The 22,526-nt window shown below is 46.5% G+C and overlaps 1 protein-coding gene across 4 annotated transcripts in view; it reads left to right on the forward strand.

The window, feature by feature from the left end:
- Positions 1 to 22,526, forward strand: part of LOC138741619 (serine/threonine-protein kinase SIK2-like) — a 261,937-nt gene that overhangs the window by 232,838 nt on the left and 6,573 nt on the right. For all 4 annotated transcript variants that reach the window (XM_069895961.1, XM_069895962.1, XM_069895963.1 and 1 more), the window contains exons 11-14: positions 1,206 to 1,490; positions 3,088 to 3,248; positions 4,771 to 4,884; positions 22,092 to 22,183. In XM_069895961.1, the coding sequence (XP_069752062.1) occupies positions 1,206 to 1,490; positions 3,088 to 3,248; positions 4,771 to 4,884; positions 22,092 to 22,183 (652 nt within the window). The remainder of the gene's footprint in view (positions 1 to 1,205; positions 1,491 to 3,087; positions 3,249 to 4,770; positions 4,885 to 22,091; positions 22,184 to 22,526) is intronic.

Here is a 22,526-nt window from a genome sequence, read left to right on the forward strand (position 1 = left end):
TCCTGTCAAGAGGTTCAAAGTCCTAGCAATACTTAAAAGAACAGCTCTAGCACTTCAGTTCCATAAATATCAACCTTAGGGATGAAAAGGTGTAGGTTACAGGATCCATGAAAAGCAGTAGAATTGACCCAAATCTGTTTATTCATCAGCTGGTCAGGAATGAGATCTAGACATATATTTAGTTTTACGCACCCTAGCTCAGGTTAAAACACTCGGTTGATGTAAATTTTAAAAGATAACTGGCAAAGATATTGCAGTGAAGAAAAGATTTTTTTCTTCCTGCAGTGTTTTATGATCTGGAATACCCTATTTGAAAAATGAATGCAGCATATCAAGAAATTGGATAAATACCTGAAAAGAAAATATTTGTTGGGTGTGAGGAAACAGTGGATTGAGGACTATTGAGTAGCTGTTCCAAAAAAAAAACCTACTGGGCAAGAAGGGCCAAAAGGCTTTTGTGCTGTATTATTCCATTCTGTTTTCTTCCAGCTGACATTGTTTCAGATCTGCTTAATGTTTTGGGGTTTAGATGTTTCAAAACGTGTCGAGAGGGAAGCACGACCAGCATAGCGGTTAGCGCAACACTATTACAGCACTAGTGGCTTGGGTTCAAATCTGCTGCTCTTGCAAGGAGTTTCTACTTTCTCCCCATGTCTCTGTGACTTTCCTCCCACCCTTCAAAACTAACAGGGTTTGTAGGTTAATGGGGCTGAAAGGCCCTGTTTTCATGCTGTATCTCTAAATTTAAAATTGAAATTAAATTTAAAAATATAAATTCAATAAAAGAGAAGGGGGACTGGCATTGCTTATCAGGGATAGTCTATCAGCTGCAGAAAGGGTGGACATCATGAAGTGATCATCCACTGAATCAGTGTGAGTGGTAGTCAGAAACTAAGGGAGCAATCATTCTATTGGAGTACTCTATAGGCCCCCAAATAGTCACTGGCCACTGAGGAGCAGACAAGCAGGCTGATGTTCAGAAATGTGCAAAAATAACAGGGTTGTCATGGCAGACTTTACCTTCCCTAATCTGCAGCTCCTTTATCCCTCAAAGTCCCTTTGTTCCACAACACTGTCTAGGAGCCTGCCCAACATATCCAAATAAAATTAAGTACTGTTAATCTTAAATCTTTCATCGTCACACGGATATATTCATGTTTAGAATGGGTTGCCTCACTTGTTTCTTCTGATGTGTTCTGATACAGGGAAGCTGTTCACTCTGGGGAATAATCCATCCTTGGGGAGTGTCGATTCTGAATATGATATGGGACTGATGCACAGCGAGCTCAGTATTCTGGAGGACACACCACCCCTTACAGAAGTTGTACTTGCTAACCAGCCGATGGCACGGATGACTCCTCCACTGGTTGGAATCAAGCCACCAAATCCAGCAATGGAAGCACTGACATTACAGAAACGTGAGGTGCACAACCGATCACCAGTCAGCTTCCGAGAGGGTCGAAGAGCTTCGGATACATCTTTAACACAAGGTAACCAAACCTCCCCTCCTGGTGTTAAGTTAGTCATATATAACAGGCCAGTAGCAGAATGAAACTCTCTTGTATATTAGGTTCAGCTGTCAATTCACCCTTACAGTAAGTTGGAGGTTCCCAAAATGTGTAATTGTTTTACATGCAATAGAAATCTAAACTAATTGCCAATGAATGATTCTTGGCTTTTGCATCTCCTGCCATCTCTGAAAGACCACTGTATGAGAAATTGTGTCCTTGTCTAACATTTATGGTTTAAAATTATTTATTCTCTCGTGCAGTTTAATGCCTCACTCACCTTGCCCTTTTTGTGGGTGAGGGTGATTCTCCTCTACAATCTTAGCCATTTCAGAGGGTAGTTAAAAGTCAATGAAGTGACTGGAGTCATTTATCGACTAAAGTGAGTGAAAAGTGTAGAATGCCTTCCCCAATAAAGACTGTCAAGCTTGATATGTTTTTACAATAGTCTGGATCATTTCATAAACATACAAAAGTGCTAGAGAAACTCAGCAAGTTCCACAGCGTCCATAACAGACATGCCAGGTACCTTGACGAAGGATTCTGGCCTGTAACGTTGCCTTCTATGGACACTATGGGGTCTGCTATTTACTATATTCACAGCATCTGCAGACTTTCTTGTTTGATTTTCTGATAATAGCCTTTTGCTCTAGCTTTATTTCATTACAGATATCCCTAAATTTATTAAAGGGATATGTTCTTGCAAAATGTTTCATTTTGCAGAATTTTGAGAATTTTCTGGGTAATTTGGGACAGTGTTTACCTGTGGGTAAAAGATGATGCATGAAGAAAATCGTAACATGAGGAGACATCTCCCAGAAAAAAATCAAAATGTTGTGATGAGTTCATCTGATCTGAGAAACAACATGTCTAGACACAGATCAAATGTAATAAGTCTTTATTTGCCCATGAAGAAAATTTGCCACAGGGAGTCACACTCACTCACACACTCTCACGAGTACATAAAATAATCACATTGGACACAACTAAACAAGCTATACCTATAAACTGTGCTAAATCTGGATATACAGTAGAAGAATCAAAACAATACCCACCACCCTTTGACCAAGTACATATATGGCACCAACATGAAATAAGGATAAAAAGAAGCACGGTTCAATGATGATTGGTCAGTAAGCACCACAAACCCCCGCACCTGTTACTGCCACACACCTTCATGTTGATCCTCCAGCGTCGGATCTGGCTCGTGGCCTGAGGTGGAGCTTCAATCCATTACTTGGGGAAAAAATACTTAGCTGCTGTGCGTTTCAGGCTTTCTAACTCCCTACTCGTCAGTGGTGCCAGTCTAGGTGTTTAACAGAGCCAGTGGCGACCTGTGTAATCTTTTGAAAAGGCCAATTACAAGGTGAGTGTTCAGCTTGCTTCGTCTTGACCTTGATTGTCACTGGAGAAGTTTCATAACCCTCCATACTACAGATGCAGTGGTGAAAAGACTTCCCATGATTGAACTTAAATTCAGCTGGCTGCCATTGCCCTGTTTGAATCATGTATCTGGATCATGTCTCTGAACTGTAAGTCCAAAAGTGAACAGGGTATCAACTTCTGGTTTTTCCTTTAGGTATAGTTGCTTTCCGCCAGCATCTTCAGAATCTAGCCAGAACCAATGGAATTCTGGAGTTGAACAAGGTGCAGATGTTTTATGAACAGATGAATTCTGATGCAGATCTTGACTCTCTCCCAGCAGTGCATTTACAAAGCCTCCTCACTACCCACAACCAGGTAAATCTTGCTACCACTTTTTCTTTGGCTTGGCTTCGCGGACGAAGATTTATGGAGGGGGTAAATGTCCACGTCAGCTGCAGGCTCGTTGGTGGCTGACAAGTCCGATGCGGGACAGGCAGACGCGGTTGCAGGGGAAAATTGGTTGGTTGGGGTTGGGTGTTGGGTTTTTCCTCCATTGCCTTTTTTCAGTGAGGTGGGCTCTGCGGTCTTCTTCAAAGGAGGTTGCTGCCCGCCAAACTGTGAGGCGCCAAGATGCACGGTTTGAGGCGATATCAGCCCACTGGTGGTGGTCAATGTGGCAGGCACCAAGAGATTTCTTTAGGCAGTCCTTGTACCTTTTCTTTGGTGCACCCACAACCAGGTAAATCTTGCTACCACTATGGTATAGACTAAAGAGCTATGATTGCATTAATCACATATACGCCATCACAAAGAGCTTTTGGTTCCATACCAAGACATTTTCTGATTTGCTTCAAAATTAATTCCTCAATAAAATATTTAAGAAAAATTCTGAACAAAAACAAGCATTTAGAAATTGAAAACTTTTGGAATGTCTCCTGTTCTCACCACAAGAAAGGAACTCCTCACTGGTTTGCCATTATGTGTACAATAACAGAACATTACAGCACAGTTCAAGGCTTTTGACCTTTGATGTTGTGCCAGCCCATATAACGTACTCCACATTAACCTTTCCCACCCTCATAGCCCATAAGCCTCCATTTTCCTTACATCCTAAGAATCTTTTAAAAGTACTTATTGTACCAGCCTCTACCACCACCCCTACCAATACATTCTAGGCATCCACCACTCTTAAAAAAAAACCTTTCTGTGATGTCTACCCTGCACTTTCCTACACTCACTTGAAATAGATGTCCTCTGGTATTGCTGCCGATTCATGCCTTTCATACTCTTTTTCACCTCTATTATGTCTCTTGTCATCTTCCATCTCTCCAAAGAGAAAAGCTCCAACTCACTCAACCTTTCTATACAAGACATGTTCTCCAATCCAGGCAGTATCTTGGTAAATCTTTTCCACACCCTCTCCGATCTGAAGATCTGACCAGAACTGAAAACAATACTCTTAAAGTATGTAATACACAAATGTGCTGCAGAAACTCATATCAACTTGCAAGGCAACCTTAATCTGACATCAAGATCCACCTGTTCCGTTATACTGTTAAGAATCTTGCCTTTAACTATGTACGCTGCCCTCAAGTTCGATCTTCCATATGGATTGCCATATTAATTTGTCCATTCAGCCACTAGAATAAATGAATTGGGGTAGTGACCTCTTGTGTTTTAATCCCCAGCCTCTTACTACTCCTGGAATAGAACCATGAATCTTTACTGAAACCAGTGTACACCAACTTTATTTGTGGTGGTTTCCTACTTCATCTCATTAATGTCCTGCCATCCACTCTGAGAAGTGCCCCTAACACTTAACTGCAAATTGAATGGTGCATAATGAAGTTTTGTGGAAAAAAACCAAAATCATGATCAGCCTCATCTTTTCTTTCAGGATGAAGCTTTACAACAGCAGGAAAAAGTAGCATTATTTCCCAACGAAGTGCACCCTCATTTGTTGTCAAGACGCCAGAGCCTAGAAACACATTATTTGCAGCATCGATTGCCGGTAAAAAAAAATCATCTCTGGAACTAATTTCAAGATAATGTGAATATTTTAAAAGAAAATCAAACCATGTTGAAAATGAAAACAGAAATTGCAATAGGCGATCAGACAGACAGACAGACAGGCCTATAGAGAGCAATTGTTCCATCTGAATGACTATTTTTATTGCGATGTTTTTCTTTGTAAACCTGGTAGGTTATTCTCCCACTCACTCCACAGAAACAAAATTTTTGATGAGATTGAGAAACAATGAGAATCTCTTCTGTGGCAGAGAAAGGGGCCAATATTCTGTTGGGGAGATTTGTTAGATTCACCCAGGAGGCTCTAAACTTGTCTGAGAAGGGTGGGTTCAAAATAGAGAAAGGGAGACTGAAGAGGTTAATAATAGCAAGGAGAGCAAAGGAAGTGCATTGAAGCAGAACAGGATGGTGAAGTACTAGTGTCACGGAAAGGTGGGGAAACTTTGCTCTATTTTAAACCTGATGGGGAAAGTGGACAATTGTAGTGTGGATCTGTACAGAACAATGTGATATTGTAGCCATAATGTGGTTGAAGGAGGACTTGGATTGGCTGCTCAATTTTCTGTGTATCGTAGTTGCAGGTGTGGTAGGAGGAGGAGAGGGGGTGAATGGTTGCAACATTAATCAAAGGTATCACATTTGTCATTGGAGAGGATATTATTTGGAGAAAGTGACAGTCTGTTTCCTAAAGTAGGAGAATCTAGGATGTGCGAACACAACTATAAGGTGCAGGGGATGAAATTTAGAAGGGACAGTTCTTTACTCAGTGAGTGGTGGCCTTATGGAACGTGCTGCCAAAGTGGCAGAGGTAGGTTCGTCAGCTTCCTTGAAGAAAGACTTGGATAACTCCCATGGATGGGAAGGGATTAGAGGGATTTGGGCCTTGTGCAGGCAAGTGGGACTAAAGCAGAAGGGTATGTTGTTTGGCATGGACAGGCCTGTTTCTGTGCTGTAAAACTCTACGTTGTTCATTTTCACAATGTGATTGGCGTTTCATTGGAACAAGGTGTTTTTAAACAAACCTGCTGCTGCAGCAGACAAGAAAAAGTTGAGTAAATTTGTTGTTGTCATCTACAAGCTAACAGACTTTAATTAAAATAATAACATTTTTAAAAGATAAAGTCTAGTCCAAAGAAAAATAATCCCTGTAGAGAATGCACAGATGGAGCTTGAAGTCTTAAACCTGTACATTAATATTTGAGTACCTTCCTCTCACTCCAGAGTTTTGTATGATGTTGAAGCAGGACCTGAGGTCTAGGACAATGGCAGCTTGTGAGAGTTGGAGCAATGAAACATTCAGCTCATTTATCTCTGCCTACATTCTAACAGAATCAATGCAGTGATTGTGGCTTCTCATCCATATCTGGGGGCTCAACAAACAAGCTCTTATCTCAGAACTGAGTACTAGGTTTGAAATAATCCTGATCAGATAGGATAAAGTCAATTATAAGTCAATTAAACAGAGGAATCACTATCTTATACTTGCTATCAACTACCTACTCTCACAAATCCCCAACTAAAGATACCGATTTGGCCAATAGTTTCCATCTCTTTTTTAAATTAAGCAATGGTCTCATGGCATCATAGGATTCAGTCAGGGTTTGACAGGCTTCATGCTGATAGGCTTTTCCATTCACTTGGCTGTCACAGTCTCAGATTAAGGAATACACCTTTCAGCACTGAGATGGATCTGTTTAAATGACTCAGAGCCTGTGAATCTTTGGAATTCTGTACCTCAAAGATGAATACAGACTGCTGTTTCTAATCACTTCATTTGAGATACTGCCTTAAGCCTATCAATTGTGACACAGAACAAAACAAGGTTTTTAGGCTGCAGAAATTAAAAGAAAATTAGATATTGAACCACAGGACAACTGAACTACAACACAGAAACAGGCCCCTTGGCCCAACTAGTCCACGGCAAACTACTTTTCTGCCTCATCCCATCCATGTACCTATAAAGTCTTCTCTTAGATATCAAAATCAAACCTGATTCTACCACCTCCACTGTCAGCCCACTGTACCATCACTCTCTCAGTAAAGAAGTTCTCTTTAAACATTTCACCTTTCACCCTTAACCCACATTGTCTCATTCTCATTTCACCCAACCTCACTGGAAAATGCCTGCTTGCATTTACCCACTCTATATCACTCAATTTTGTATTCTTCTCTCAAATTTCCCAACTTTCTTTGATGATCCAAGAAATAAGTCCCAGCTCAAGTTCCAACAAAATCCTTGTAAATTTTCTTTGCATTCTTCCAATCTTATTGATATATTTCTTGTGTGTAGGTGAAAAAACTGCAAACAATTCTCCAAATTTGGCATCATCAATGTCTTATAAAACTTCACCATAATATCTCATCTTGTAGCAGCTACTTCGGTAGATGCTACTAAATAAAGGCAAACACACACCAAGGTAGACAACTCGAAAGTCTGGTTTATTGCAGACATACACAGACCTTTTATTCCCAGCCTGTTAATGAGCTCATTAGTGAACAGCTGCTGGTCCACATGACCAGCAGGTTAAAGCTATGAGCCATTAGCGCCCCACGCCTTTCGGCAGGAGCTTCATCTGATCCACTCTCTGTACTTTGATGCCCAGCACTGCTAGCCTGTGATGTGTCAGGTAAGTCTGAACTGATGGTGGCGGTTCTCAATACCGCGCTGTGTGCCCGCTACATCACCCCCTATTCCCCAGAATCACCACTGTAACTTAAGATGCCAGATACTCCACGTCACCTGGGGTGAGGGCACTGAACTGGTGAAGTAGGGTCTGTATGGGCGGGTTTAAGTCTGTCCACGCTGAATAGCTGCAGATGCCCTCCGATATCTAATGTATATACCACTCTATCTCTCTTAATCACACAAAATGGTCCTTCATATGGTTTTAGTAGCGGTGCCCCTAGAACCTGTCTTTGTACGAATACAAGTTCAGTGTTTAATAATGATTGGGGAACTTGTTGCCAAGGTTTGCCATGCCAGTTGGTAGAGGATGGTTTCCTGTTAGCAATACCCTTGCGGAATTGTTGCAGGACGTCCATGTCTAAATTGCATGTGAAGTGAATATCTCCTGGAACCATAAGGGCCGTACTGTGGCGGCACACCACTAGGCAGGGGAACCGGCCCCGCTTGTAATCCACACAGCAGGGCAGCCGGCCAAAATGGCACCGTCAGCAATTTCCCCTTCTTCTCAGCACGGGGCTCAGAAGCCTAAGTTGGGGGACCACGTGACGCCTGGGTGATGTCAGCGCCACGCGCCCCCCCCCCCCAGCGCGGTTCTCAGCCAGGTCCAGGCTGGGAGTATGTCCAGCCCAGCAGCCTGCAGTAAATCAGTTCTGCTCACTGAGCTCAACCCGTCTGCTTGTGTGTTCTTTCAGTAGCAGAGTAGCTGCCGCTACAATTGGTGACCCCGACTGGTTCAAACGTCTTTGAACCCATCAGGAGCGAATCTGGGATCATTGCTATAGTCATCAAGCGGCCTGAATTCTGGGTTCATGAGCCGGAGACCTGGTTCGGTCATGCAGAGGCTCAGTTTCACCTCTGCCAGATTTCATCCAACATGACCAAATTCTACCATGTGGTTGCCGCCCTGGACCAGGCTACCGCCAAACACATGCTGCACCTCGTTCAGCACCCACCCACTGAAGACAAATATAAGACCATCAAGCGAGTGCTCACCGGATCCCTCAGACTATCCAGGTGCCAGCGTGCCGCTCGGATGCTGCACCTTGATGCCCTGGGGGACAGGTCCACAATGGAGCTGATGGACAAGATGCTCGCGCTCATGGGTAATCACACCAACTGCCCACGCTTCGAGCGCATTTTCCTCGCCCATCTGCCCGAGGACATCCAGCCGTTACTGGCCCCAAGAGAGCTTTACGGACCCGGGGAAGTTTGCTCAGAAGGCTCAAGAGTTATGGCTCGAACCATTCCCGGAGTGCTCGGCTGTCCAGCAGGTCATGAGGCACAGGCATGACCATGCCAAGCCTGCCCCTAGCACTGTGGTAGAGCATCTGGCCCCTGCAGGGGCCACCAAGAGCATAACCAGGGGTATGGCATCCGCTCCAGGCCTCTGCTTCTACCACCAGCACTGGGGAGCCAAGGCTCAGGATTGTCGTCAGCCCTGCTCGTTCCAGGGAAATGAGCAGGCCGGCCGCTGTTAATGGCTGCAGCGGCTGACCAAGGACACAGTCTCCTCTACCTGCGGGTCTCAGTTAGCGGCCGGTGGTTCGTCGTCGACACTGGGGCCCAGATCAGCATCGCCACAGCCATAGAGTCCAGGAACTGACCTCGAGGACCTCCCCTCCATGCGGCCAACGCAACAGAGATCCGGATGTATGGAGACAAGACAGTCTACTTCCAGATCGGCCGACGAAAGTTCTCATGGAGGTTCACCGTCTCGTCCTTCCAACCGCCATCCTGGGTGCCAACTTCCTCCTCGCCCACAGGTTTCTGGTGGACATTCGGGGTAGGCGCCTGGTGGATGCCCGTACTTTACAGGCTGTTCGCCTGGACGCCTCCCACACAGAGCAGCCGCAGATGGTCACGATCAACACGCCCAGAGAGGAGTTCCAGGGAGTCCTGGACGAGTTTCTGACCCTCCTCAAGCCACAGTTCTCCGCTACCTCATCGCGCCACGGGGTGTTCCACCACATCCCCACCCAGGGCCCACCGGTTCACGCCAAGGCACACCGGCTCCCGCCTGACAAGTTCAAGGTGGCGAAAGAGGAGTTTTCGCATCTGTTGGAGCTGGGGAATCATTCAGCGGTCCGACAGCCCATGGGCCTCGCTGCTCCACCTGGTCCTGAAAGCCTCTGGCGGCTGGTACCCCTGAGGAGACTATCAACGACTCAATGAAGCGACAGTTCCTGACCGTTACCCCATCCCTCACATCCAGGACTTTACAGCCAACCTGCATGGCGCGAGGGTTTTCTCCAAGGTTGACCTGGTGCATGGGTATCACCAAATCCCAGTGCACCCTGATGACATAACCAATACGGCCATCATCACTCCCTTCAGCTTGTTCGAATTCCTTCTCATGCCGTTCGGGCTCAGGAACGCTGCTCAGACCTTCCAGCGCCTCATGGACTCAGTGGGCAGGGACCTGGATTTCGTCTTCATTTACTTAGACGACATCCTCGTTGCCAGCAGGGATCGGGCGCAACACAAGACCCACCTGCGCACTCTCTTCTCCCGGCTGGCCGACTTTGGCTTCACCATCAACCCAGCCAAGTGCCAGTTTGGGAAAGAGTCCTGGGCCATACCATCACAGCCGAGGGAGCTATGCCCGCCGCGATGAAGGTCGCCACAATCAAGGAGTTCCCACGTCCACACAATCTCAAGGGGCTGCAGGAGTTTGCGGGTACGGTCAACTTCTACAACTGATTCATCCCGGGAGTTGCGCGCATCATGCAGCCGCTATTCGCCCTCATTGCAGCCAAGCAAAAAATGCTCACCTGGACCCCAGAGGCCTGCAGTGCATTCGAGGCCACCAAGGACACCTTCGTGAAGGCTACTATGCTCGCCCACCCGCACACTGACCTGCATATGGCGCTCTCCGTCGATGCCTCTGCCACAGACATTGGCGCCTTCCTGGAGCAGCAGGTGGACAGACAATGGAAGCCACTGGCATTCTTCAGCCGGCTTCTCTGCCCACCAGAGCGCAAGAATAGCACTTTCGACTGTGAGTTACTGGGCATGTACCTGGCGGTGCGGCATTTCCGCTCTTTCTTGGAGGGGAGGACTTTTACCATCTTCACTGACCACTATTATCCACTATTCCACCTATCTTAGTATCGTCTGCATATTTACTAATCCAATTCACCACCCCATCATCTAGATCATTAATGTATATAACGAACAACAATGGGCCCAATACAGATCTTTGAGGCACACCAATGCTCTCCAACCTGACAGACAATTATCCACTACCACTCTCTGGCCTCTCCCTTTCAGCCAATGTTCAATCCATTTGACTATCTCAAAATTTATACCTAAAGACTGCACCTTCCTAACTAACCTTCCATGTGGTACCTTATCGAAGGCCTTACTGAAGTCCATATAGACAACATCCACTGCGCTACCCTCATCCACATTCCTAGTCACCTCTTCAAAAAATTCAATCAGATTGGTCAAACATGACCTTCCTCCCACAAATCCATGTTGAGTGCTCCTGATCAGACCCTGTCTATCCAGATGTTTATAAGTACTATCTCTAAGAATTTTCTCCATTAATTTACCTACCACAGACATCAAACTTACAGGCCGATAGTTTCCAGGCTTCCTCCTTGAACCCTTTTTAAATAACGGAACCACATGCGCAATGCGCCAATCCTCCAGCACTATCCCCATATCTAATGACCTTGTTGTGGTGCCATCTGTTGAATGTCGAGTCCAGTAATAGCTGTATATCCTTATCCACGGATTGTGCCACAGCCAGTTCAGCAATGTTGACTCCACCTTGAATATGGCACACACTTGATCTAGAGAGCACATCTGTGACCAGATTGTCCTTTCCCAAAATATGACATATGTCCGTAGTAAACTCCAAAACGTAGTACAAATGTTGTTGTTGTCTTGCCGACCAAGGATCTGTGACTTTGCTAAAGGCAAAAATGAGCGGTTTATGGTCTGTGAATATGGTGAAATGTCAACCTTCCAAGATATAACAAAAGTGCCTTATAGCCAGACAAAGTGCTAATAGTTCTCGATCAAAGGCGCTGTACTTCATTTCCGCTGGTCTGAGATGATGACTAAAGAAGGGAAGGGGCTGATAATGGCCATTGACGGGTTCCAGAACTGCACCCACAGCTGTTCCCGAGGGATCTGTGCTAAGTGTCAAAGCAGCTTCAGGATTTGGATGTGCAAGCATTGCTGCTTTGGCTAATGCCTCTTTGGCGGACATAAATGCGGCCTCTGCCTCTGTGGTCCAGGTAATGTTTTTGTTTGGAGCAGAGATGATGTCAAACAGGGGTCACAGGATGTCAGCAATCCTGGGAATAAATCTGTGATAAAAATTTATCATTCCCAAAAACTTGTGTAGCCCTTTAACAGTGACAAGTCTGGAGAATGTACAGATGTCGTCTACCTTGCCTGATAACGGAGATAAGCCATCTGCTGTAATTTTATGCCCTAAGAATTCTATGGTTGACTTGCCAAATTGACACTTGTCAAGGTTAATTGTCAGACCAAAGTCTTGGAGCTGTTGGAAAAGGCAGCGCAAATGCAGGCAGTCATCTTGCTCATTTTGACTTGCTACAAGGATGTCGTCCAAGTAAATGTACGCAAAGTCTAATCTCTGCCAAGAGCAATCCAATTTACCATATTGACAATTGACATGACAACAATGTAGCTAGCACATATCCTTGAGGCACACCACTTGTCGCAGGTCTGCAGTTAGAGACGCAATCATCTACTGTCACTCTAGCTTTTCCCACAAAGCCAATGTCTAATCCAATTTACTACCTCATCCTGGATGCTGAGCTACTAAACCTTCTTGACCAACCTCTCATGTGAGAACTTCCTAAAGTCCATGTAGACAACATCCATGGCCTTAATTTCATCAACATTCCTGATAACCTCCTTGAAACACTTTATAAGATTGGTTAGACATGACCTACCATGCACACAGCCATCTTGGCTATCTTTAATTAGTCCCTGCCGATCCAAGTAATTGTTTATCTGGTCTCTTGGAATACCCTTCAACAACTTATTCACAACTGATGTCAGACTGAACAGCCTATAATCTCCCAGATTATTCTAAGAACCTATCTTAAACAATAAACACCACTAGCCATCCTCCCATCCTCCCATCCTCTGCCATATCATCAGGGGCTCCGGAAGTTTAAATACCTCTGCAATTTCTGCCCTAGCATCCCTCCAGATCCAGAGGAACATCTCAGGCCCTGGGAATTTATCCATCTTTATTTGCATCAAGACCTCTTCCTCTGCAATCCATGTCCATGTCCTTACTGCCCTTTAGGCTGTCTCCTGAGTAAATACAGATGCAAAAAAAATCCACTTAAGATATCCCACATGTCTTTAGCTCCATGCATAGCTGACCACTCTTATCTACCTAGGATCAATTTTGTCCCATGCTATCAATTTGGTCATAATATCTAAAGCCCTTGCGATTTCCTTCACCTTGTCAATCAGAACCACTTTGTGCCTTTTATCTCTTCTGATATTCTTCTTCAATGTTTTCTTGCATTTCACAAGTACCTCATTTGTTCCTTGGCCCCTATACCTGAAGGCTCCCCCTTCTTCTTAAGATCTCAATACTTCTTGAAAACTAAGGCTCTTCATACTTGTTAATACTTAAAGTCAAGACAGGAAAGTGCAAACTCTGTGCTCAAAATTTCACATTTGAATGCCTCTTGCTTACCACGTACACCTTTGTCAGAACATAACCTCTCTCATTCCTTTCTGATTCCATCAAAGTTGGCCTTTATCCGATTTAGAATTTCAACCCAAAGTTTATCCTTTTCCACAATTATCTTGAAACTAATGGCATTATGATCTTGCGATCCAAAGTATTCTCTTCCACTACTTTAATCACTCATCCTGTCTCACTCCCCAATAGGAAATTCAGTATTACACTCTCTCTTGTTGGAATCACTATATATTAACACAACTTTCTTCAACAACGGTTTGATAAACTGTCAGCCACCCCACCCTTTTATATTGTAATTCTAGTCAATATGTCGAAAGTTCAAATCACCTATTATCACAACTCGCAGCTGTCTGCTATCTCTCTATAAATTGTTTCCTCCAATTTCCACTAACTATTGCGAGGTCTATCATATAATCCCATTAATGTGCTCAACCCTTTCTCAGTACTGCACACATAGCCTCAATAGATGATGAGCCCTGTAATTTGTCCTGACAGGGTTGCTGTGGCATTTTCTCTGACTAGCATTGTCACCTTTCCCTCTTTCATCTCCCTCACTATCGCATCTAAAATAACAGTACCCCAGAAAATTGAGCTGCCACTCCTACCCCTCCTGCAACCAAGTCTCACTGTTGGCTACAATGTCATAATTCCATGTGCTGAACCATGCTTTAACCTCATCCACTTTTCCTACAATTCTCATTGTTTTGAAATAGATACAATTCAAAACATTATTCCCACTATGCTCAAACTTTCTTTTTCTGTCTTTGACTGCTGGTCTAACCACATATTTTTGCATAACCATGCCATCATCTGCTCTGCCGCTCTACTTCTCATGCCCCTGCTTCTTGAGTTTAAACTCCCTGGAGCCGTACTAGCAAACCTTCGAGAAAGGGTTTTGGCCCTCTCCAGTTCAGATGCAAATCATTCCACCAGCGCAGGTCCCATCTTTCCTGGAAGAGACCCCAGTAATCCAAAAATTTGATGCCCTCCTTCCTGCACCATCTCCTTAGCCACATATTAAACTATATTATACTCCTATTTCTCACCTCACTAGAACATGGCACAAGTAGCAACTCCTGATATCACAACCTTTTAACTTAGCTCCTAACTGGAACTTAATTTGCAGTTCTTCATCATTTTCAACCAGGATTTTCGCTTCCAACATGGACAATAACTTCTGGCTGCTCACCCTTCTGCTTGATAATATCATGCAATTTACTAAAACATTCCTCACCCCAGCACCTGAGAGGAAACACATCATCCGGGAGTCTATCTCATTGTCAAAACTTCCTATCTATTGAATCACTTATCATAACAGCTCACCTCTTATCTCTTCTTTCATTCTAAGCCAAATAGCCAAATTCCATGCCAGAGACTTGACCACTATGATTTGTCCTTGGTAGGTCATGTCCTTCAGAATCCAAAATAGCATACATGTTATTGAGAACAGTCACAAAGTTAACCTCCACTGACTGCGCATTCCCTTCTCTCTCTTGAGCTGCAAGTGGATTTACTCCTTGCAGGTGAAGTCATCAGTGTGATCGTACAGATCTATCACCAATGTACATAGTGTATATAGTTACAGTATCTAGACTGTGCTTACAGCGATTGGCTGAGAGCTAAGCCACGCCTATTGTCTGGGCCTTAAAGGGTTTTGTCCCTAGCCAGGTCGGATCATTCCGGACTGGTCGGCCACCTGTGAAGAGCTCCGGTCTTTTGCTAATAAAAGCCTTGGTTTGGATCAACAAGTCTTTGGTTCTTTCGATGAGCTCTACAATTTTATTAGCAAAGGAATTTTTTTTGAAAGGGATGGAGCGTTTAACTCGGCCAGAAAAACTTGATATCGACCCACAGTCAGCTACAGCCTTCAAAGCCTTTAAGTTCTGGCTGCTGAACTTTGAAAACTTCCTGAGATTCATTCAGGTAGAGGAGGATAACCAGCGTCTAACAGCATTGCTGTCTATGGTGTCCTTGAGAGTCTACGAGAACATCCAGGATGAAACCACTTACACCGCAGCCATAAAGGTACTGAAAGGACTGTATGATCAACCGGTGAACAGAGTTCATGCCCGGCTCGTGCTTGCGTCGAGGAAGCAACAGCCCGGCGAGTCCAGCAGGGCATATTTACAAGTATTAAAGGCATTGGGCAAGGACTGTAACTGTGTGGACAAAACTGCTGCCGAGATCACAAATGATCTCGTCCGGGATGCCTATGTGGCCGGGCTCAGATCGAATGAAGTGAGGCTGCGCTTGCTCAAACAAGGGGTAGAAAAACTAGAGGACGTGGCCCGGATTGCGATCACAATGGAGGATGCAAAGTCCACCGAGCTCTCTAGGGACTGGACCCCTCGTTCTGATGTGAGTAGAGTGCCCTTCTACCCTACCAACCCCCGAGATACTGACGGCCTGTCGGCTGCTGTTACACTGCCCCGTGCGAACCCGAAATGTTATTTCTGCGGGAGGGACAAGCACAGCAGGTCCCAGTGCCCAGCAAGAAAAGCCAGGTGCCAGAAGTGCCTTAAAAACGGCCACTTTGCTGCAGTCTGTAGGTCTAAAATGGCCGCCAGCAAACACAGTGCCTCGTGTGAAGCCCAATCGCCACTATCCCATTCAAACTCTTCTTCCCCAGAGCTCTCGTCCAATGAGAGCGAGGGCTCCCCTGCATGGCAACGCCTGACGCCACGGAGATGCCGAACCCGGAAGGGGCAGCCGACCCTCGCAACCATGGTGTTGGCCCGCCTCTCGCCCCCGTGCGGAACACTTGACGCTACCACCGCTGCTGCCACCGCCACAGAAACCCCCGGGGTCGACGCTACCGCCGCTGCTGCCGCCACCACAGACAACCCCGGGGCCGACGCTACCGCCGCCGCTGCTGCCGCCGCCACAGCCACCCCCAGGGCCGACGCTACCGCCGCTGCTACCGCCACCACAGCCACCCCCGCGGCCAACCAGGTGCTCACCCTAGCGTCCATCGCTGACGACCGCCAGGGCCCGACCGCCGCGACCAACGACCTACCCACCGCCAATTGCGAGCAACTACAAACCCCACTACTTACCATTCACCCGCCAACGCCGCCACAACAGCACTTCCGGGAGGTCCTCCAACCTGCTCCTCGTGCGTTGACTACGTCATCCCGTGTCGTGACGTCATCCCGTGTCGTGACGTCATCCCGTTGCATGACATCATCGCGCAAAACTCCCCTGTCAACTGCTTCGATAACATTAAACCAGCAATGCTCTCATCCCCTCACCAGAGCAATGGAACTGATTAAAGTGCATGGACACTACACCAATTGCTTATTTGACTCTGGGTCAACTGACAGTTTTATCCAGCCAGATCTGGCTCTCCGTTGGGGACTTGACATTATCCCCACTACCCAGAGGATCTCATTAGTAACGAGGTCGCACTCGACTGGGATAAAGGGGTATTGCATCGCCACGCTGGAAGTACAGGGCGTGACGGTCACCCACTTCAAATTATTCATCCTTCCCCAATTGTGCGCCCCAGTGTTGCTGGGATTAGACTTCCAGTGTCAGTTCCAAACGGTATCCCTACACTTTGGGGGACCCCACGCCCCCCTCTCGGTCTGCCATCGCCCCACCCACGAAGCACCCGAGCAACCCGCCCCCGTGCCCCGGGGCCAATCCTGCGGCCTTTCCACACTCCGGATTGCCCCGCCAGCACTCTTCGCAAACCTCACCCCTGGCTGGAAGCCTGTGGACACCAAAAGTTGGCAATATAGTTACGAAAACAGGCAATTCATTAGGAGTGAGGTGCGTAGATTGCTGGATGAGGGCATCATTGAACCCAGTTCAAGCCCCTGGAGAGCCCAGGTGGTGGTTGTCAAGAATGGGGAAAAACTACGGATGGTGGTCGACTATAGCAAGACCATTAACCGCTTCACGCTCCTGGATGCGTACCCCCTGCCATGCATCACGGATGTGGTGAACCAGATCGCCCAATACCGCATTTTCTCCACTATTAACCTATGTTCGGCCTACCACCAGCTCCCGATCCGCTGCGAGGACCGACCATTCACGGCCTTTGAAGCGAATGGGCGGCTATATCAATTTCTCAGGGTACCATTCGGGGTCACGAATGGTGTCGCGGTCTTCCAGCGGGAAATGGACAGGATGGTGGACCAGAACGGGCTAACCGCTACCTTCCCGTATCTGGACAATATCACCATCTGTGGCCACGATGTGCAGGACCACGACGCCAACCTAGACAAATTTCTTCAAACTGCCCGTCGGCTGAACCTGACTTACAATTTGGACAAGTGTGTCTTCCGGACCACACGACTCGCTATTCTAGGTTGTGTGGTGGAAAACGGGATAGTCATGCCAGATCCTGACCGCATGCGTCCCCTAATGGACTTACCACCCCCCCCCCCCCCCACCACATACCCAGAAAGCTCTCAAACGTTGCCTGGGCTTTTTCTCGTATTACGCCCAGTGGGTTCCACACTACGCCGACAAGGCACGTCCTCTTATCAAGACCACCTCTTTTCCCCTCTCGACCGAAGCCACAGCGGCTTTCGATCGAATCAAATCCGACATCGCTGCTGCAACGCTGCACGCGATCGATGAGTCTGTCCCGTTTCAAGTCGAGAGCGATGCGTCTGACTTCGCCCTGGCAGCCACCTTGAACCAGGCCGGACGGCCTGTAGCCTTCTTCTCCAGAACCCTCCAGGATCCGGAGAGTAGACACTCCTCGATCGAGAAGGAAGCCCAGGCCATAGTTGAAGCGGTGCGTCATTGGAGACATTACCTCGCTGGGAGGCGCTTTACACTGTTGACTGATCAACGCGCGATCTCCTTCATGTTCAGCAACACCCAGCGTGGTAAGATAAAAAACGACAAAATCGCCAGATGGAGAATCGAACTCTCCACCTTTAACTATGACATCCTGTACCGGCCTGGTAAGCTCAACGACCCACCTGACGCGCTCTCCAGGGGGACGTGCGCCAGCATACAGATGGACAGACTACGGAAACTCCATGAGGCGCTCTGTCATCCAGGGGTCACTAGGTTTGCTCACTTTGTCAAGGCGCGCAACTTACCCTACACAGTCGAGGAGATCCGCTCCATGACCCGAGCCTGTTCAGTGTGCGCTGAATGCAAGCCCCACTTCTTCCGTCCGGATAACTCCCATGTTATCAAAGCCACCCGCCCCTTCTAGCGTCTTAGCGTAGACTTTAAGGGGCCCCTGCCGTCGACCAACCGTAATACCTACATCCTTACAGCCATCGACGAGTACTCCCGCTTCCCATTCACTGTGGTCTGCCCAGACACCACTGCCACCTCAGTGATACAGGCCCTTCACAGTATTTTCACCATCTTCGGGTATCCCAATTCCATCCACAGTGATAGGGGGTCCTCATTCATGAGTGCAGAGCTGCGACAGTACCTTCTGGAGTATGGTATTGCTTCAAGCAGGACCACGAGCTATAACCCACGCGGTAACGGCCAGGTCGAGAGGGAGAATGCCACCATATGGAGAGCGGTTACACTGGCTCTCCGGTCTAAAGGTCTCCCCACCTCTCACTGGCAGGAGGTTCTCACTAGTGCCTTACACTCCATCCGCTCCCTCCTATGTACTGCAACAAATGCCACCCCCCACGAGAGGATGTTCCTTTTCCCGAGGAAATCCGAATCAGGAACCACTGTACCGGCATGGCTCACCGTCCCTGGCCCCGTCCTTTTGCGACGCCACGTCCGGCACTCAAAGAACGACCCCTTGGTCGACCGAGTGACTCTACTCCACGTGAACCCACATTACGCCTACGTTGAGTTACCAGACGGGCGGAAGGACACTGTTTCGGTGCGGGACCTAGCTCAGGACGCGGTAGGCCCAGCAAACCCCCCAACCCAACCTTCCCCAACTCCTTATTCTCCAGGCCCCGTTCCGCAACAGAAGGACCAACAGCACCCCAATGACCCGGGCCACCCTGCCGACAACACAACTGGGGAATTGAGCGACGGAGCAGTCGCACCCGACGAGCCCGCTGGCGACACCACTCCAGCGACCCCAATCCCGGCACCACGGCGGTCACGCCGGATGGTCAGACCCCCTGACCGCTACAGTCCTTGACCTACCCCTTCCTTTCATTCTCTCCCTCATTTTTGTTTTTTTTTTCCCAGGGTCAATTCTCCAAGAAGGGGTGAATGTGATAGTACAGATCTATCACCAATGTACATAGTGTATAGTTACTGTATCTAGACTGTGCTTACAGCAATGGCAGAGAGCTAAGCCACACCTATTGTCTGGGCCTTAAAGGGTTGTGTCCCTAGCCAGGTCGGATCATTCTGGACTGGTTGGCCACCTGTGAAGAAGAGCTCCGGTCTTTTGCTAATAAAAGCCTTGGTTTGGATCAACAAGTCTTTGGTTCTTTCGACGAGCTCTACAATCAGAGATTCCTGATTTTCCATATCTTACCAGAGGAGCATACTACTGCTCTGACTGCCTTGCCCACAGCTCATTCTGTGCAATGAGAAAATGTCCTTCGCTTTACTCACCTGCCTTAGCTGTGCCCTTTTCTCCTTTTGGGCTGTTATCACTGCCAACACCTGTCCCTTGTCTCACCAAAGCTAACATTGGACCACTCACACAGTGGATGCTTCGCTTGAACTTTCTTTTATTGGTTGCAGTTAATTCAGTAATTACAGTCATCTTTTACTGACACTTTTCAAAATGTTTCTCCTGTGCTCACTCTTTCACCAACCCCTGCTGCTGGAAAAGAAGGTATGTTGTAAGTGCAGGTTTGTGTGGGTCCCACAGGTTAAGAACCACACCGAGATGGATGTACAGAGCACAAGTTTATTCTCAAGAGATGCAGAGGAAACCACAGAATCTAAACATTAAAGACACAGTTTGCAAGGGGATGGAGGTGCACTGCGGGTAACGAGGGAAAACCGACAAAGCTTAGGAATGGCACAAACCCACATCCAGTAAACAATCAGATCAAGGAAATGCCACGTGCCCACACCCCTTGACCTGTACGGACACGGCTCTAACTAACTGACCTTGGGACTCGCCTCAACCCAATACAGAAGGTGATACTCACAGGCCACAAAGAGTCAAGAGAGAGAGAGCAAAGCAAAGCATGGTCCTTTACAATGCTAGAGGGTCCAACCTAGATCATTTACAGGGAATCAGTGGTTCAGTGCCAGGAGGGTTAATCCAATTACAGCAGCCAGTGAACCATGGCCAAGTTCAGGCAGGCTGGAGAGTCCAGTCCAGGTCATTGACATGGACCCAAACGGCAAGGTGCGCACTAATGGGTGGAGCAGAACCAAACCTTGATTGGCAGCTAGTGTGTCCTCCAACTTGATAGGGGGAAATGCTGTCACATGACAGCTACAACCCTTCCTAATACAAGGTATCCACCTTTTTTTAAAAAACCAGTGTGAGTGAATTGCACAAAGGTGCTGGAGAAACTTGGGATGCTGCGTGCCTGCTGAGCTTCTCCGGCACATTTGAATTACTGTCGATCCCGGCATCTGCAGTCTTTCTTGTTTAACTCTAGTGTAAATGAATATTATTTTGATGCCATGAGAATTTATTCTTTAATTTTATTTTACAGCGAATAAAAAAATATTTATGCCTGAAATAATGACCAAATTCTTGCAAATGTTTGAATGAGCTCTGTATATTTCATTCTAAAAATTTTCAAGCTGATTGGAGTCTGTGTGTTCAGTTCTGTGGGATGAATGCTTCATGGAAATAAAGATCAGTTGCTGTAAGTCACCAGGATTCAAACTTTGAAAAGAAAAATACAAAAATCAGACCATTCCTAATACATAATTGCTCGTCGTAACAAACTTTTAAAAAAACTTGATGACATCATGTAAAATTGTCATAATTTTCATCTTCAAGTTAATTATCCCGCGACTGTACATGTGCATCTGGACAATGGTGCACCCACATTCACACAATACATTTCTCACACAGCACTTAATCCTGCGACTGTACATGTACATCTGGACAATGGTGCACCCACATTCACACAATACTTTTTTCACACAGCACTTAATCCCGCGACTGTACATGTACATTTGGACGATGGTGCACCCACATTCACACAATGTCAAAGGTCTCGGGTGCAAATAAAAGGGGAAAAAAATTGTGTCTTACTCCTGAAAATTACAGAAGGCACTGTATTTCTCAGCATGGCAGTCCTAATTTTGATGCTTCTTTACCTCTTTTCTGATGGTAGTGGGTCAAAGATGCTTGTGTGCTGAACAGAAAGGGTCCTCAACAATTCTTTGAACCTACTTAAGCAATGCTCCTGTTGAATGTCATTAATAGAGGAAAGGGGGACCCCAGTGATGTTCTTGGTTGTTTCGATGATCCTCTGTATTGCCTTCCAGCCTGATGCTTTGCAGCTGCCATCCCACTCGATGTCCTTTATATGCACTCCAAGGAACTTTGTTTTCCCAACGCTCTCCATGATGGAGCCATTGATATGCAATGGGGAGGAGTTGAACTACATCCTCCAGAAGTGCACAATCATTTCCTTTGCGTTGGCCGTGTTGAGAATCAGGTTGCGGTTCTCCCTATCTCTGTTACACAGTTATTGTTGTTGTTTATCTTCTTCCCTCCATTAGTGATCTTCCATCAGTTGCTAAGATGCCATTCTCCTAAGTCTCTCTGCCCTTTGTCTTTGGTGCCATTAATGTCACCTGTCTAATATCACATGTTTCATTTGCTGCAAGTGAAATACTCAGGGTCAATTTTAATGCATTATTGGTGCCACTTGTTGCAAATTAAATGTTATATTACTCCATTTTACAGAACCCAAGCTTACTGAATAAAGCACAAAACAGCTGTCCAATGTATTGCAAAGAAACACCCAGGAGTCTTGAGCAACAGCTCCAAGAACACAGGTGAGGAAGCTTCTGAGACTGAGAGTAATCACTCCTAAATCACAGCCCAAATGTCCTCTTCCACCAGGTTTGCAAAATTATGAAAACCTCTCAATTGGCTCAGCCAGAGGCCATCGAATGCCCCACTGGGATTCTTGTGCTCAGTGGGATAAACTGATAAAGCATGCATTGGGTGAAATGTTTGTCACGGTTCAAATCTTGTGTTTTTACTTCTTCGTTAATTTTATAACTATACCTTTAAGAAAAATTGTTGTTTGTAGTGTTACCATAGTGACTATGATGTCATATGTCGTAATATCTGGGCATATGTGGAGCATGTTTCCATTCTTTGAAGAACCATTGA

Source organism: Narcine bancroftii, chromosome 8 (assembly GCF_036971445.1).
Source record: "Narcine bancroftii isolate sNarBan1 chromosome 8, sNarBan1.hap1, whole genome shotgun sequence".
Classification (NCBI taxonomy): Eukaryota; Metazoa; Chordata; class Chondrichthyes; order Torpediniformes; family Narcinidae; genus Narcine; species Narcine bancroftii.